The following is a 19247-nucleotide window of genomic DNA, read 5'->3' as shown; positions in this document are numbered from 1 at the left end:
ATTGAAGTATATATTGCAATCATGCTTAAAATATCATTAGTAATATTTCTCTATTGAAAAATAAATATTATTAAAAAAATTAAATTAAGAATATCTTTTTTTTAAATAAATAAATTTATTTTATCTAGTCAATGTTTATTAGAAAAATATAAAGAGAAAAAAAATTAACACAATAAACTAATTGTCTAATATTAATAAGAAACAAAGTACGTCATGTCCTTAATAGTCATTTTACATATTAAACAGTTAACACCTATCAGCTAATTTACCAAACACGTACTTTTATACAAACAAATAATGCAACCAGCTAGTCCAATCAGCTAAAGCAAACAGCTAACAACTAGTCAAATCAGCTAACAACTAACAACTCCTAACCAAACAGGGATGTTATTTAAGTAGTTTAACCTGCAGTTATATGTTCTATCCATAATTAATTAAGGATAGATTCTCCCTAAAATCAACCCTTCTTATTATTATTGATTGGTTCCCTAATATGTTACTTTTTTTTTTTTTTTTTTAATATTTTCATTTCTTTCCTTTCGATCCTAGAAAGGAAGGAAATAATTTAAACAAGGGAACATATTAGAGAACAAATTAGTAAAATGAAGGAGGTTTGATTTTATCCCATTATTTTTTTCTTTACAATAAATGAAATTAGACAAATAAAAACAGAACACCCTTAAACAGAAAGTAAAAATATTAGTGGTTATTACTTGTACTAGTAGAATAAAGGTGTATACAATTTTAATACTTACGGTCATGTCCGTTCCTAACTTTTTGGGGGGCCTAGGTAAAATAAGGGATTAAGGCCCCTTTTAGAAAAAGACGCATCAAAATTTTCGTCAAATCAGCTACATATTCATATTCAAATTCAAATCAATAAAATAATATTTTATCCCCTCCTAAAATTTCACCGGCCTGCTCTAAGCACTTGCAAATTATCAGTAAAATGGATAATCATTTAATTAAGGTATTAGGTAGTCAATATGAAGAAATAGGTTTATTATTTATCTAAAAAAATAAGATTTATTTTAGTATCATTATCTTTATATTAGTAGTTATTTACTCTTAGTTTCATTGAAGTTTGAAATTTGATTTTTCATAGTCCATCATACAGGTAAATCCGCCCACAAATATTACATGAATTACAATTGAGTATTAAAAGCTAAACTGGGTGTCAAGCAATACATATATAAATAAAAATTAACATACACAAAATATATGAATGAGAAAATCAATTTCTCAAAAATAAAAGTGATACAATGAATTAAAAAGGAAAAAAAGCTAAAATAAAATGAGCAAAGCAGAAGATGGAATGTTAGAGCAAAATAAAATGAATCAATGCGGTTAAGAGGAATCGAACTTGCGTTCCTCAACCACAAACATAATCGTTTATTTTTGTTGTTTATTAACGCGTTTATTTATTATTGTACTAATATACTATACATATTTCTATTTTGAGCCCCTTTTTGTCTTGGGCCTTAGGTAACTACACTCCCCGCCTACCCTCAATGTCGGGGCTGATTACGATTTTATGGTATGTTGATCTCACAAGAGACCTACATAATTTAAAAATATATAACAAAATTCCTTAACAGAAGTTTAGACATTCAATTAGTGTTTGGGATTATAGTAATTTAAAAGTCAAAGGTTAAATATGAATTTGTTTACTAATAGTAATTGTTGTGTTGCACCAAAAAAAAGTAATTGTTGTGAGCTTATAAATAGCATATTTTTTTAGCAATAGGATAGTTGACGAAAAACACTCCATTTCTTTCGAGGTTGTGCAATTGAGTTCTCGTTGTTGTTCGTTTTTTAACCAAGTAACAAGTCCACAACTAGTAATTTGGAGCTACCTTCAATTCCCCAGAAATTAAAAAATGGTTAGCAAAAGAGATGAAGAATCCCAGAAAAGACATGGTGTTTTATCGCCTGTTAGTTACCAATTTCCATACGATAGTGAAGAGTTTGACGATGATGGCAAGCCTCGACGAACAGGTACTTTCTCTCTCTCCCCCTATCAATCTAGCTTCCTCAATTTCGCAAAATTTAAGTGATAATTCGTAGTGACGAAGATGACATTGGGACGACAACCGAACTATACCAAACCCTAGCTTACTCGATCATGGCCCCAATTTCATCTTCGTCGTTTCATTGTTCAGAATTGAGACACTGCCCAATTATTAATTATTGGGCATAACAAACTTAATCTTTTAAAGGGTTTTAAACTTTCAATCCAGAATTTACATTTCAATTTTTATTCATTTCAGCTAATTGTTAAATGCAATTATTTATTTATGTTTGATGCATATATTCATGTGACAACAATTTAGGGACAGTCAGGTATGTAACTATAATACCTTTCTTTTCTCCTGAAATTATTATCAGATCTTGAAATTGTACGATTCACACATCACACATGTCCTACATTCCTAATTGAATCAAAATAAGTTCGATTCTCCAACATGTGGGGTTTATTTGATTCTTCTCCATAAAATATTTTAATAATATCAATCTTTTAGTTAATACTTCTTTCGTACTATGTATGTAGTTAAATTATTATGCTCAATCTTGGGTGCTCATTAGAGATTTAGAGGTGGTGAAAAATAAAGTATAGCTAGTTTAGTGGCTAGTTTAGTGAAACGGATGGTTTATAATCGTGTATGATTTTAGTCTAACTCCTAGCTAGAGGCAGAGCACACAATTGTCAAATTCTCATTCTACTTCCGTTTCAAAATAATATTTACACTTTCCGTTTTAGTTTGTTTAATAATGTTTTTTACACTCTATTTATTGGACATGAAATTTACTACCTTACTCTTCTTGCCCTACAATATTTACAATTTTCCACCCACTTTATCTTATTTTATTCAGTTTTCACTTACACCTACATAAAGATGGCCGTTGGTCGGGCCGGGTCGAGCCGAGCCCACGGGTTGTGGCCTGACCGGGCCCACGACATGCCCATGTTGTATTGTATTGGGTGGACCGAAAAATTCAAAACAAGTCCCAGGCCCGGACCGAGTCCACGGGCTTTCGGGCCTGGCCGGGCCGTCGTGCCTAAGGCTAATTTTACTAAATTTAGCGTGTTTTGTCGTGCCGGGTTGAGTCGTGCCGTGCCTTATCGTGCTTTTTCCAAAATATTAAGGCCCACATCCCACGTCTTCATTCCCGTGCCGAGCCGGGTTTTTTCCGTGCTCGGGCCCGGACGGGCTTTTTCCGTGTCGGCCCGGCCCACAACCATCTTTACCCATACCTACTTTTTTACACATTTCTCTTATTTTATCCATATTTTATTATATTCAACCAATTTTTCTACATTTGTCTTACTATTTATGCAAATAGTAACCGTAAAGATTTTTATGAAAAAATGGCGTATTTTTGCAGGGACTGTATGGACAGCAAGTGCACATATAATAACAGCAATTATAGGTTCTGGAGTTCTTTCCTTAGCATGGGCCACGGCGCAGCTGGGATGGCTAGGAGGAATATCAACTCTTTTAATATTTTCCGGCATCATGCTTTACACTTCCAACCTCCTTGCAGATTGTTACCGGACTCCTGATCCGGTCACCGGGAAGAGAAATTACACATACATGGATGAGGTCCAAGCCAATCTAGGTACATACTTGCTATTAAACAACCAAGTCTGACACAAAGACACATACTTACTCCGTATAATGAAATATTTGGATTGATTATATTTACAGGTAGGTTCAGTTGCATTGCTTGTGGGATACTACAATACGCCAATCTAACTGGTTTTGTAGTTGGTTACACAATCACTGCACCAAAGAGCATGGTGTAAGACCTTCTGTATAATGAACCGATCAATCTTGTACATTAACAGTAAGGTTAATGAAATTAATTAAGTGAAACTAACAAAATTAAGTTTATGATTGGATATTTAATTTCAGGGCGGTCCAAAAATCGAATTGCTTCCATAAAAAAGGACATATGGCATCTTGCATGTTTAGCAATAACCCTTACATGATAGGTTTTGGTGTCTGTGAGATATTTCTGTCTCAAATACCAAACTTCCATGAGCTAACATGGCTGTCAACTATTGCTGCAATCATGTCTTTCGCGTATTCTACAATCGGTATAGGACTTGCACTCTATAGGATTCTCTCTGGTAATTGCTCTGCCCCTGTTTATAACTAACTAACTATGATTAATTTCCCTCTTTTTTTTTATGGAGAATTGAGTGAATTGTGTAGGGAATGGAGGGAGGACAACATTAACAGGAGTAGAGATAGGAATGGGTATATCTGCTGCTGAGAAAACATGGAGGATGTTAAGAGCAATTGGAGACATTGCATTTGCTTATGGTTTTTCTCAAATCCTAGTTGACATACAGGTGCAATTTCCTTGATATGAACTTCAATTTATTTACATTTCAAATGGAAAACATACTACGTATTACTGTCTGATCATGGATAGAATTGGTTAACGGATGGACTCAGGATACGTTGAAGTCGCATCCAGCAGAGAATAAGGTGATGAAGAAGGCAAACGCAATATCAATGTTAACAACCACAGTATTCTACATGATGTGTGGTTGCTTAGGCTATGCTGCATTTGGGAATGATGCACCTGGCAACATGTTGACTGGCTTTGGATTTTATGAGCCTTTCTGGTTGATAGACTTGGCCAACATCTTCATTGTCATTCACATTGTCGGAGCATATCAGGTACTGTATAAAAACATCCCCTCGACTATAAACTTCATAGTATTATATATTCTAGACTTCTAGTGTGACATTATTTTAGGGCTGTCAAATCGGGTCAACAGTCGGGTATAATCGGATAATTTAGTCGTGCGAGGTTATTGTGCTTATGCCATATTGGATCGGGTCAGTTTTGACAGTCCTAATTTTTAGGACGGCCATAAAATGGCCTATCTTTTAGGCCATGTGTATAATTTTGTGGACTGCTAAAAGGATACAGAATGTGTTATTATTGGACCCTAATGGTTGTTGTTATGTTGGGCCAGGTACTTGCTCAACCCGTCTACAAAAAGATCGAATCATTAGCCACCGGAAAATGGCCCAACTCATTTTTTGTCAAGGCAGAGTACCCCATAAGATTAGGCAGTAAATTAGTGTTTAGCTTAAATCCACTGAGGCTAACTGGAAGAACTATCTATGTGGTATTAGTAACCATATTGTCAATGGCATTGCCCTTCTTCAACGACGTAATTGCACTTCTAGGAGCGCTCGGGTTTTGGCCGTTAGCCGTGTATTTCCCAATCCAAATGCATATTGCTCAAAACAAGATCAAACCACGATCATTCAAGTGGTTCTTGCTGCAACTTCTCAACGTCCTTTGTTTTCTGGTTTCGTTGGCGGCAGCAGCTGCTTCTATCCAAGGCATTGGTGAAGCTCTTCGTACTTCCAAGCCCTTTCAGTTCAAAGAATAGTCACATTTTTGTATGACAAAAGTAAGGCAATTGCGCAATACTTTTAGTATAATTTGTATTTGAGGTCATTATGTTGTATGCTTAGAACCAACCCAAGTATATGAGATAAAGAAATGAGTTATACCCAGTGGCGGTGCCAGCAAATCAGTGTTAAGGGTTCGAAAAATTAAAACATAAGTCGTATTTTTAGAAAACGTACATTAGCATATTTAACTGATTTGTGTGTGCAAATAACAGGGTTTATACGCACTATATAAGATAAATAATTAAAATAAAAAGTTTCAAAGAAAATGAATAAAACAAAATCCATTTTTACTTGAGCATTAGATAATTTTCAAATTTTGAAAGAAGTTTAGTAATAGAAATGTATAAAAATATGTATTTATTAAAAGTTTTAAACTATTGCTAAAGGTGCGAGAAACAAAATATTACTCCACCAAAACAAGAAAGAAAGAAAAATAAATCAAATGTTTAAGAATTCATGCCCCTGTGGTTTAACCGCTTCAACCAGTGTTCCAACATTCATTTCTTGTCTCATTTGACTAAATCTCATTTGCACAAACTTATTAGTCCTTAATCCTTATATTCTTTTATTTAATAGAGAAGACATTTTATAAAATAAAAAAAATAAAAACAACTACCAAATGAATCTAGTCTATAATCAGTTCTCTGGGATGGAATTAATTACCTCATGTTTTCACTTCCAACATTATGTACATAATTGGTTTGATGTATCTTGTTCATTACCACGAGTACATTCTAATTAACTATAAAAATAAGGTCAATTTGTATAATTAATGTTGTTTGAAAAAGTCCAAAGTATGTATTAAAGTAATTAGAGAAATTTTAGGCAAATATCGCAACCCCCAAAAAGAAAACACCATTCACTCCTTCACTCGTTCAGTATTCATAAATGTTGACGGATTATAAATAGTGTTAGTGATTTGTTTAGTTTCTCACTAACAACAATTCCTACTATCCCGTGAAAAACAATCTACTCCTACAATTAATTACTAAATTGGGATTGCAAATTAATTTTATCAAAGAAGAATTGGATTAATTGAAAATGGCGGGCAGAAAAGATGAAGAATCCCAGCAAGAAGATAATGGGGTTGATGTATCGGCTTCGCCTGCTATTTTCCAATTTCCAAATGCCGAGAAGTTAGATGTCGACGATGATGGCAAGCATAGAAGAACGGGTACTACTATCTTCATTCTTGACCTCTCCCTCTCCCTCTCCCTTTCTCAGCTTTCAAGACCTGTTAAAATTTACCCGACTTGATTGAAAACACGATCATCAATCAAATTATTATATATTGTTATTATATTTTTTTTTTTGACATAGGCTTAATATTGCATAATAAACGTTTACAACTACAAAAACAAGATTACAAAACAAACTATGAAAAAACTACAATAAACTGAAAAGGCAGCAATCCCTTCGTTGTTGGATCCTCGGTTGTTGATATGACTTTGTTTACACCGCCAATTTTCCAATAGCGTGCCAAAGCCATCTTTAGTGGGTTCCTTTGAGAAGATTGAGTTGTTGGGGAAGTAAGCAATTGAAGGCTCCCTTATAAACCTGTGACACTTTAAAACCAAGGAAAGAAGCGGAAGAGTGGTAACGACACAAGCTGGTTGCGAAAGGCTTGTGAAATGGTCACAAGCAACCAGAGTCACTAAAAGTGACTCGAAAAGCATGCTATGAACCCCCACAAAATGGGGAGCAGCGTTCAAATAAAAGGTTTTGAAAGTGACAAACAAAATTGTCGCTAACCTAAAATGAGAATTCTTTAGTTAATCTCAAAGACCAACTGACAACCAACACCCATGTTATTGTTATTATAACTCGTAAAATAAGTAAAAATTAGTTTGTCTACTAGCCCCAATTTACTCGACTAATTGTAGCTAGAGTCTATATCTCTCGTGCATGTTGCCTATGTTTTGTCAATTAATTTTGTTGCAATGCATGTATGCCTTCATGAAATGTTTTGCTTTGTTTGTCTAAAATGAACAAAAATCAATGTTTTAATTAAACCTTTACTAAAAAAGTTATGTACAAATTCATCTTGTTTACGGTAATTTATTTATTTATTTTATGGAAAACTTCTATCTTTATTTGGTAGGATTGAAATGCGTATGTGACTTTCAATCTTGAACACTAAGCCAATACCTCATCTATATCATATCTTAGTTTGATTATAATTTGATTATCGTCTAGTTTCGATCATAAGCTACTTTTCTGCTAGAGTACATAATTAATTGTCAATTTGTTTCCTTAATTTAATTTGTTGGTGTACACACTTTTTTGAACCGTACACAGGGACGGCATGGACAGCAAGTGCACATATTATTACAACAATCATAGGTTCAGGAGTTCTTTCACTAGCTTGGGCCACGGCGCAGCTTGGATGGTTGGGAGCAATCGCGACAATTCTAATATTTTCCAGCACCATGCTTTTTACTTCAAACCTCCTTGCAGATTGTTACCGCTCCCCTCATCCGGTCACCGGAAAGAGAAACTACACCTACATGGAGGCGGTCCAAGCCAATTTAGGTACAAACTTACATACCATGTTATACTTAATTGTATGTTATAACGTACGTAGTAGTTACCAAGCAACTATGTAGCATGGAAACGGGTACGGGGACAAAAACCGCGACGGGGACGGAAAACGGCAAAATTAAATTTTCAAGAAACGGATACGGCAAGGATACAGCAAAAACATCTGATTTTTTTTTAAAACTTTTAGCCAATGCATAAATCCTTAAAGAGTGTTACAAACCATTGGCATAAATACTAATTTACTTAACTAGGAGATTGTTTGGTTGATTGTTGTTTACTACGAAGTACATCATATGATATAAATTGCTAGGACTAAATCAAAATCAATTAAACCAACAGCCATGGCACATAACTGAGCACCTACATTATCATTCCACATCGACTTTTTATTAATTACTGAATAGTCAAAGAAATGCAAATATTATTGAATACAAGTATGCTCTTGGGTTCACTTCGCCATAACTCATTCTAAAATCAGTTAATCCCTAAAAGAAATTAAACAGAACAGACCATATTCCAATTGAAATCAATCGCCAATTAAACCAACAACCATAACTCATTGTCAAAAAATAAAATTAACTGAAATCAATCGTCGGAGTAACAAGTTAACAACCATAACTCATTCTCAATTAATCGAAATTAACTGAAATCTCAAAAAATAATGGAGAAGAGGAGGATCGAAAAGATGGATAAAAGGATATAGGGGAGAAAAGGAGTAGAAAGATGAAAGAATTGCTTCCCGGAGATCAAGTCGACCTGCCGGAGTAGAGCCACCGGTGGAGCAGGCTAAGCAGAGTCTGATTGCTGGTGCAGTGGTGGCTGGTGCTCCCTGGTTTTGCGTCAGTGTAGGTGGTCGAGAGAATATCAGTGCTTGAACCTAATATTTTGCCCCATTTTAGTATGGGTGCCTTTATTTTAGGCCCAAAGGTACCCGATACGTACCCATGAAACTTGTTGACCGTACCCGTTAACGTTGACCGTACCCATTTTAAGGATACGAATCCGGTACGTACCCTTGAAGTACCCGTACCCGAGAGGTACCCGGTACGGATACCTCAACAAAATGCGGTACCCGTGCTTCGTAGCCAAGCAATGACTTAGCCTACTGGAAATGATTCCACCTTCCAACCAAAATGTCGAGGTTTCAATTTATCTAGGGATACTTTGAGGGAAGGGTTCCCCTTACCATTCTCACAATTCTCAAAGTGTCTAACATGTTAATCTGGACAGGTTGACCCATGCAGGATTTTGACCGACAAGACACTTCATCTTACCTTTAAAAAATAAAAATTATTATAACGTAGTTTGCTATATTGTATTATCTTATACGTCAACCTTCACCGGTGGTTGATGTTCTATGGCTTCAATGGGCCAGCCCCAGTTGAAAATTTTCGTAGTGTATTTTTAGTTAAACCTTCACAAAAGCGTTTAAGAACAACAAAAGAACGGAGGGAGTAATAAATTTCGCTGTTTGAATTCCTGACTGACCAAAAATGCATGTTTTAATGATACAGGTAGGGTGAGTTGCATTACTTGTGGGATATTACAGTACACCAATCTTGGTGGTTTTGCAGTTGGTTACACAATAACTGCACCAATTAGCATGATGTAAGACCTTCTATGACGAATGGAGCTTCCATTTCTACACTTAATTAACAAATGAAGTGCAAGTAATTAGCTAACTTGAGTTTTTTTGGTTGGAAAATGGAAATTAATATTTCAGAGCGTTCCAAAAATCCAACTGCTTCCACAAAAAAGGACATGATGCATCTTGCAAGTTCAGCAATAACCCTTACATGATTGGTTTCGGAATCTGCGAAATCATTTTGTCTCAAATACCCAGTTTGCATGAGCTAACATGGTCATCAACTATTGCTGCAATTATGTCTTTCGCTTATTCATCAATTGGTATTGCACTTTCAATTGCTAGGATTATTGCAGGTAATTATATTGCTTCGATCTTCTCCTCCATTATTTCCTCCCTTTTGTGTTGTATAAGGGATGTGTAATAATAAAGATCGAGAAAACATAACATCATTAATTCTATGTAGGGAAAGGAGGGAAGACAACTCTAACAGGAGTAGAGATAGGCGTAGGTTTTACCGCGGCTGATAAAACATGGAAGGTGTTGACAGCACTTGGAGATATTGCATTTGCTTATCTCATTTCTCAAGTCCTCATCGATATACAGGTAACTTTGTACGGAGTACTATGTTAATTAGATCATACTGCATTCGTTTCAAAATGATCTTTATATTTACTATTTGCATAAATATCAAGACAGAAAATGAAGAGTGTGTAAAAACTAAGGTGGTTGAATATAATACAATATGGATAAAGTAAGAAAAATGGGTAAAATGGTGGGTAGGTGCAAGAAAATAATGAATAATCTAAGAGAAATTGAGTGGAAAGTTGTAAATAGTATAAAACACATTGTAAATAACATTATAGAATAGACTAAAATAGAAAGTGTAAAGATTATTTTGAATTAGTATGACGTATAAAGTAGTTTTTGCTTCCAAAAATGAAATTAGCTAGCCTTGACAAATAATGTGAAAGTTTAAGGCTATGATGCACGGACATGGTAAAAAGATGACACTAACTGTTTCCAAAACGTGCCGGATACGCCAAAACTCGGAAATGGGCTTATCAACCTATGATACCAACCTTTGATTACTCTTTCACCGTATCCTTATATTCGTATCCGTTTCCCGTATCTGTGCAACCTAGGTTTTAAGTGTATGATAATCACCTTTTTAGATGGATATTTGTCTGATCAATCGATCACAATTCACAGTGTTGGTTACATTGATGACTACAGGATACTTTAAAGTCAAGTCCACCAGAAAATAAGGTAATGAAGAAGGCGAACGCAATATCAATGTTAACAACCACAATTTTCTACTTAATGTGCGGCTGCTTTGGCTATGCTGCATTTGGGAATGATGCACCAGGCAACATGTTAACCGGGTTCGGCTTTTACGAACCCTTCTGGTTAGTAGACTTAGCCAACATCTTCATCGTCATTCATTTAGTAGGAGCATTCCAGATACTTGCTCAACCTGTCTATAAGAAGATCGAATCATTATCCATCTCGAAATGGCCGAACTCAGCGTTCGTAAAAGCAGAGTATCCCATTAAAATAGGCAGCAAAACTTTGATAAGCCTAAATCCTCTAAGACTAACTGGAAGAACCACATTTGTGATTCTGGTAACCGTATTGGCAATGGCAATGCCCTTCTTCAACGACGTTATTGCCTTGTTAGGAGCAGTCGGGTTTTGGCCATTATCCATATATTTCCCAATCCAGATGTATATTGCTCAAAACAGGATCAAACGATGGTCATTCAAGTGGTTAATGCTCCAACTTTTTAACTTGTTGTTTTTGCTTGTTTCGATAGCTGCTGGTGCTGCTTCTATACAAGGTATTAGTCATGGTCTTCATACATCAAAGCCCTTCCAATTCAAAGTATAACGAAATTGTTTGATCATCTTATTTCAGGTTTAGGCAGTGCAATGTACGTTTTGTATGTATAGTTTATCTACTAGTTTGTAGTTAAGTCTTGTGTGCAGGATGCTTAGAAACAATTTTATTAAGAAAAGTAAGTGTTTTTCCCCTAGTGTTTGATTAGTGTACCCGATTACTATTACCATTACGTACTACCTCCGTTTCAGAAAGATCTTTACAATTACTATTTGCACAAATATTAAGATAAAAGTAGGAAAGTTGGTTGAATATAATACAATATGGATAAAGTAAGAGAAATGTGTAAAAATGTGGGTAGGTGTAAGAACAAAATGAATAAAGTAAGAGAAAGTGAGTAGAAAATGGTGAATATTGTGGGGTTAAAAGGGTTAGGTAGTGAATTTTCATGTCCAAAAATAGAATAAAGCAAATTGTAAAGAACATTATGAAACAAAATAAAACAAAAAGCTTAAAGATTTTTATGAAACGAAGGCAGTAGTGATTACATAGAAAACCTTCTTATGATTACTATTATTACTACCCAAGTCAAAACTTCGGACAAATTGGCCGGAATGTGATGTCAAAATTGCGTACATCGTGTATGGGTTTGGCTGATTCCAAACTCAAACCCGATTTCAAACGTTGGTGAACAAAACGTCCTTTTAGTGATATGATTTATCAGGGGAGTGCCAAAGATATCGGGGGTCCTGTGCAATATCATAAAATGGGGTCTTTTTCGCAATTCAAACATTACATTGAAATTATTTAACTCAAACTAATAAATGATCAATTTCGTTTTCGTTTACTACTCTGTATTTCTTAATTTTACGGTGTACATTAATATCACTTAAAAACCCATCTTTTCTATTGACATATTATCCATATTTTTGTACTTGTATTTAAAAAGTTCATCAATTTTAGTGGCACAATAAGTGAAACAGACAAAAAATAAATAAAAGAACTTAAATTTTAGAAATATTACAGTTGAAAATTTTAAAAAGGTATTCCCTCCGTCTCTTTTTGTTCTTTACGTTTGATGTTATTCACGCGATTTAACGACTATTTAATGTGCATTGAGATTACTCCACTTTTTTATTTAAACAAGAAAAGTTACGTTTATTTATAATGTTTTCACTTTTATCAAAAACCTAACATTGGGAAAATGAGAAATATTTAATGTACAATGGATTTAATTGGTTAAAATAATATTTGGGCACAAATTCTGATAGAATATTAATGCATTATGTGATAATATAAAAAGAAATGTAAAGAACAAAATGAGACACCCGAAATAGAATACGTAAAAAACAAAAAGAGACGGAGGGAGTAGGAATGGCAATGGGTAGGGTCTGGGTAGGGTCTAGCAATACCCGGACCCGGACCCTAATTTTTTGACCTATACCCATACCCTACCCTTACCCTATAGGGTCTAGAATTACAAGACCCTTACCCGGACCCTATGGGTCCAGTAGGGTATGGGTAGGGTCTAGGGTCTGGAGCGGGTTCGTATTGCCTAATTTTTCTTTAACTTTTTTCAATTTTTTTTATATCCAGCCATATGTAATGCACAAAAAATAATACAAGACAAACGATTAATTTGACATTTTAAAACAAATAAATCCTAGTGCCCCAAATCATCCTTGTATTTCCTTAAACATATTACAATTTAATGTACCAAGGTCACGAATTAAAAAAAACTCAGGTTCTCAAGTACACAATGTCAATGTTAGAGGTTTTTTTTGACTAGTGAGTGGTAGTGTTGGATGGTTGTTAGAGGAGTAAATGTGATTTTGTGGATTGCCATAAGATTTTGTGTTATTTTTATAATTCTTTAATGAAATTTGAGCGGATTTAGTTTAGGGTCCGGGTAGGGTATGGATCTTAAGGGTCTATGGGTAGGGTTTGGGTAGGGTAAGGGTCTGAAAAAGTTGGACCCTTACCCTACCCTATTCGATACATCATATACTCATACCCTACCCTTACCCTATAGGGTCTAGAAAATTTAGACCCATACCCTAATTTTAGGGTAGGGTCCTGGACCCGTTGCCATCTCTAGGAGGGAGTAAGTCATAAGTAGAAATGTAAAAGGAAGGATAAAAATCAGAAAATTAAGAGAGAGAAACTACAGTAATGGGCCCCACCAATTAATGTTTAAAAGCTAAAAACGCAAAAAGGGGGGGGGGGGGATAGGTGGGGTTCGAACTCCTACCCTTGTTGTATTACATATAGAAATTAACCACCGAACCAAGAATTACCACAAAGAAATATTCGCGTTATAATACAAGTATTTACATTATGGGGGGCCCTTTGATGCGGGGCCCTGTGCGGTCGCCCCGCTCGCACCCCCTTCCGCCGCCCCTGTGATTTATACGTATAGGACAGAAGTATTTTTCAATTTTGGACTTTGTATATGCATGAACAGATGAATTGGTCAAGGATTGCTAAGAGATCAGATATCTATACTAAAAATATATTAAAAGGCGTTTTGGAAAACGTCTATGTGCCACGTAGTACTCTTCCCTTTGTGCCACATCATTCACTTACCAAGTGGTATGTCATGTCATAGGTAACCAGAAATCAATACAATGAGGTTCGAACTCTAGACCTCATGTTTGAATGATAATTCTCATTACCATCTTAACCAACCACCAATTGTGGTTTATTTCTTCACATTAATTTAAAAGTGAATGTTAACATGAAGTCTAAACCAACTTTTATTTGATTTTTTATTTTCTATGGAATATTTTGAAAAAATAAAAATAAATAATTAGGACAACTATGAAGAAACATGATGTCATTAATCTCATAAGCATCAACTATAGAAATACCTTGCATGGCTGTTTATATCTAATTTGGTGTTATTAATGAGAAGCACTTAGTTCCACTAGAAAACAAATTATACAATTGTAAGATGACCTAATTGAAAAATTACTTGGCATGATAAATGACGTACTGTGTCTATGTAGTTGACAAACTTAATTGATGTTTTTCACTTTAAGGTATACATGCATTTCGTCAAATATTGAGATCAAGAAAAATCTAAAATTTTAACTATTTAATGTAGCGATCGGGGCATCACCCGGGCCACACACTAGTTTCTTTCTTAAAAGTGAGACTGTTTTTTAAATTGCAAGAAGGCATAATCTCATAAAACTCATAAAAATGATATTTTAATAACTATTGAGATCCCAATTGACTAAAAGAAGAAATTATTATAAAATTTAGAACATGTGCATGCTTTGATTAATAACAAAATGATGGACCAACATGAGGTTGGATCAAGTGGTAAACTACCCGATATTGTTAAAGAAAGGTATCAAGGTTGAGTTGTATGTACATGTAGAAATCTTCCTTAGAAGACGCACTCGTTATAAGCCAAGTGTATAAACGGAACCGAATATGGTTGTAGTCGGGGCATAAGCTCTAGTAAATCGGATTAGGGAAACCCCCCAAAACAAAGTGATGGAAGTTAGAGATTCCTAATAGATGTAATTTATAGTTGTTGATTTTGGTTTGACGGGGTGGGGAGGAACCTTAAAATTTTGCAGCTAAAACATAACATTTCCACAAATTAAAGGGATGGAGTTGATTACCTACATCTTTGTAGGCTTTTGGTTAGTGAAAAATCTAGTGAAAAGTTTATTTTCATTTCTAATAAAAATGAAATCAAATACTTCATATACTCCCTCTGTCCCGGAATACTTGACCTGTTTTCCTTATCGGCCGTCCCTTAATACTTGACCTGTTTCTAAAAATGAAAATATTCTAACAATATTATATTATTTCTCACTCCACCCCTATTAACCCACCTACCCCCTACTCCATACAAAAAATAATTAAAAATTCAACCCCCACTCTCCCCAACCTCACCCCTTTACACATTTCCCACTAACTACATTAAAATAATACCCCACTATCAACTACTACCTATTAAATTAAATAAGTCAATTCAAGTCCCTTAAACTCTGTGCCGGTCAAACCGGATCGAGTATTCCGGGAAGAAGGGAGTATGTTCAAACAAACGACCACGTACAAATGTACAAATATATACTCCGTACAATACTTCGTACAATAAAATAATAATACTTCCTCCGTCCCGGAATACTTGACCTGTTTTCTTTATCGGGCCGTCCCTTAATACTTGACCTGTTTTTAAAAATGGAAATATTCTAACAATATTATATTATTTCTCACTCCACCCCTATTAACCCACCTACCCCCTACTCCATACAAAAAATAATTAAAAATTCAATCTCTACTCTCCCCCAACCCAACCTCTTAACACACCTCCCACTAACTACATTAAAATAATACCCCACTATCAACTACTACCTATTAAATTAAATAAGTCAATTCAAGTCCCTTAAACTCTGTGCCGGTCAAACCGGGTCGAGTATTCCGGGACGGAGGGAGTACTCCACTAAATAGGGAAAAATCAGACCAAATCTCCTTTCTTTTTAGGTAAACGTGCATGAACTAACTCTCCTTTCTTATTAGGTAAACTTGCATGAACTACAAAGTCGGATTGGTTGAAAACAATGGGCAACAAAATAGCTTTGCACTAAAATCACTATCTAAATAGTGAATAATTAGATAGCATTAGAGTTAAATCACTAGCTAAATAGTCAATGTTATGGCAAAATGGCATTTCCACTATTTTGATGGAAAACTTTGTACCAAACATTATTGTTTCACTTTAGAAGCTTTCTCGAAAATGTTTATCACTTTTGAGTGAATTTTCTTTTTATTTTCATTCGGCAAAAGTGTCCAATCATTTTCTTTACGTATGTTTTCCACTTCTATATGTCCATGAATTTAATTCCAACTTGGTACATAATGGTCCATGATTCTTTTGAAATTGAGGGATTAAACATTTATATTAATACTCCCTCCGTCTCCGTCTAAAGTAGAATGCCCAATTTGACTTCTTCGCTCTAAATACAGAACTTTAAACGTAAATATATCTAATTTTATGTGCGTAAAAATGATAAAAAAAAATGATATTTCAAAAATATATATTGAAACAAATCTAACAAAATCCTACATGACCATATTTTTTTTTTCTTATATGCTAATGTAAAATCATGGTGGGTTTTTAAAGTTTGTCCCAAAGAATCAGAATGGGGCAATCTTTTACCAGCGGAGGGAGTATCTTTTAAGCATTATCTTTTAAAAGCATTAAGTACTTTGTACTTCCTCCGTTCATTTTTACTCGCAACGTTTGTCACTTTCACGCATTTCAATGCACAATTTTGATCATCAATATCTTTAATTCTCTTTAAGCAAAAATTATAAAAAGTTAAAAGTTTGAAAATACATATTAAGACGAATCTAACAAGATCTCACATGACTATGTTTTAACTTACGTATAAATCATCAACAATAGTCAAAGTATAAAATGTGAATAGTATAGAATTCACAAACGTTACGAGTATTAAAAATCGAAGGAAGTATATGTTACTCCGTATTGATTACTCCTTCCATCCCTAAAACATTGTTTCATTTGGCTTTTTACTGTCTCCAAGACATGATTTAGTAAATATCAATTCTATCTGCATAAAAATTATAAAAAGTTGATATTCCAAAAATATAAATTGAGACGATTACTCTTTCTAAGATTAATGATAATTTATGTTCAAATTTTTTAAGATTTGTAACGAGACATCTTTTAAAAACATAAGGACTGAGGAGGTAATCGATATATTATTCTTGGAACATCTAAATACGGATTATTCTTCTTGCGTCTCCTGTAAAGGATTTACCTTTGAAGGCAAACAATAAATTAAATATAAGTTTTAACTTTTTGAACGTAAAGAGAGCCTCAAAACCTATGACGATAAATTATATAGACGGAATTCGATCTCAAATGTTGATAATACCATTTTTAATACTTTACCAACTAAATCTAACATTCACAACAAAGTAGTTTTCTACTTTATAAAGAAACACGTGCACCGCAGTTTGTACAATGACCCATGAACCTCAATATTGTTACGAAAGGCATAGAGTCAAAGTTTTTGTGGGCTTGGTAAAAGTCAAAGATAGTGGCTCTTTAACCAATCAATTAACTTGTCTTCTAGAATGTTGAGGCCCACAAAACACTAACTTAAGTGTAAACGGCTAATCCCACTTACCATAATCCCATTTACTACATACGTTTTAAAATGATCTTTATATTTTTCGCATTAGTCCGTTTTATAATATCATTTATACTTTTTTAATTTTATTTTTAGATATAAAAATTTACTCCCTTATCCTTCTTACCCAACAATATCTATAATTTTTCACTCACTTTCTCTTACTTTTTTTATTTTTTCCTTACATACATTCACGTTTTTACACAATTTTCTTACTTTATCCCTATTTTATCATATTCAATCAACTTTTTACTTTTATCTTAATATTTATGCAAATATTAACCGTAAATATTTTTATGAAACGGAGGTAGTAGAAATCTATAATCTCTAGTTCCCTATATTTTGGGCATGAAAATAAACGTTGGGACGAAATTTCTATTCTTTGATTTCCTCTCAATTTTGGGAAAGCATGCCATATGATCCTGTATTTTAGGTACAAAAGTAATCCGACTCCGACTCAGACTCAATCCAATCCGATTCAAGGTAAAATAATCAAGTAGACGTCCGATAAATTTAACCTAAGTCTAAATCCAAAATATGTCAGATATGAAGTTTGTAAAGTTCAACCCGACCCGAAGTATGCAGCTAATATTTTCAGCAAAGGACATGAAGTGTTATCAAAGTTGCAAAGTTGAGTGAAGCAACTCTCAACTCTCAACTCTCAACTCTCAAGTGATTGATTTATTAAAACCATGTAAGCTTCACGTGTGCTTAGGTAAGGTTCAAGTGCACGAGGAGAGACAAACTAAAAAGGTTCTTGCCAAGAATGCCAACAAATTTTGACTATAGGGGTGTGCCAATGTTATTTTGATTCTAATTTGTGTTTCAAAATCTTGCGATTTATGTAAATGTAAATACTTACGGATTCACTTTTTTGGAATTTAAGGAATACATGTACCAACTACCAAGTGATCATAAACAATTTAATTATCGGTATAAGTTTACTTCCTTATACGTAAACACCATAGACATAAACAATTTAATTATCGGTATAAGTTCACTTTTTTGAAATTTAAGGAATACATGTACCAAGTGATCATAAACAATTTAATTATCGGTATAAGTTTACTTCCTTATAAGTTTACTTCCTTATACATGTACAAAGTGATCATAAACAATATTTATTTTGGTCATATAAAATTTTTATTACAAAGTGGACACGTATAAGTACAAAACACAAAACCTCGGCCAACTTGCAACAACAGGAAAAGGCAAAAACAAAAACAACAACGAAACTAAAAAACTGAGGTACGAAGCTTGCTAGCTTCTTAACGTTTTTGACATAATGCTATGAGTATCTCTCTTCGTAGACTTAAATCTTCTACTATTTCTCTCCTTCCATAAGCAATAACAAAATGTATAATTTTGTATACCTAATGCTTTGTTTAATTGGTATTTTGATGTTGAATAAGAAACTGAAACTCCTCTAACCATGGCTTAGGATCTGGGAGGATAACTTTTATTAGAAATATGGGTAAATTTGACAACCACTATTAATGTGACAAGTGGCGAAATTTAACTTGTCAAATGTTCCTCTTGAGCACATGAACTATCCTCTCCAAATAGAGGATGAATGCTATTCCTCTTCAAAAAAGGATTCCTCTCCTCCATTTCTACAACAATGAGAGTCCTCTTAGGAGGAGAGAGAGTGCTAAG

The 19247-nt window shown here is 34.2% G+C and overlaps 2 protein-coding genes across 2 annotated transcripts; both read left to right on the top strand.

The window, feature by feature from the left end:
* The first annotated feature begins 1618 nt into the window (after positions 1-1618).
* LOC110787428 (amino acid permease 6) lies at positions 1619-5549 on the top strand. The gene is made up of 7 exons (XM_021992050.2): positions 1619-1998; positions 3388-3621; positions 3711-3804; positions 3918-4135; positions 4221-4360; positions 4467-4694; positions 4997-5549. Exons 1-7 carry the CDS (start codon positions 1881-1883, stop codon positions 5420-5422), a joined length of 1458 nt encoding a protein of 485 aa, XP_021847742.1. The 5' UTR covers positions 1619-1880; the 3' UTR covers positions 5423-5549.
* A 728-nt stretch (positions 5550-6277) lies between these two features.
* LOC110787406 (amino acid permease 8) lies at positions 6278-11608 on the top strand. Its single transcript, XM_021992027.2, has 6 exons — positions 6278-6621; positions 7746-7979; positions 9503-9596; positions 9712-9929; positions 10040-10179; positions 10810-11608. Exons 1-6 carry the CDS (start codon positions 6489-6491, stop codon positions 11461-11463), a joined length of 1473 nt encoding a protein of 490 aa, XP_021847719.1. The 5' UTR covers positions 6278-6488; the 3' UTR covers positions 11464-11608.
* Positions 11609-19247: the final 7639 nt, after the last annotated feature.

The sequence above is a fragment of the Spinacia oleracea genome, chromosome 1 (genome assembly GCF_020520425.1).
Source record: "Spinacia oleracea cultivar Varoflay chromosome 1, BTI_SOV_V1, whole genome shotgun sequence".
NCBI lineage: Eukaryota > Viridiplantae > Streptophyta > Magnoliopsida > Caryophyllales > Amaranthaceae > Spinacia > Spinacia oleracea.
This window is presented reverse-complemented; position numbering and strand designations above follow the sequence as displayed.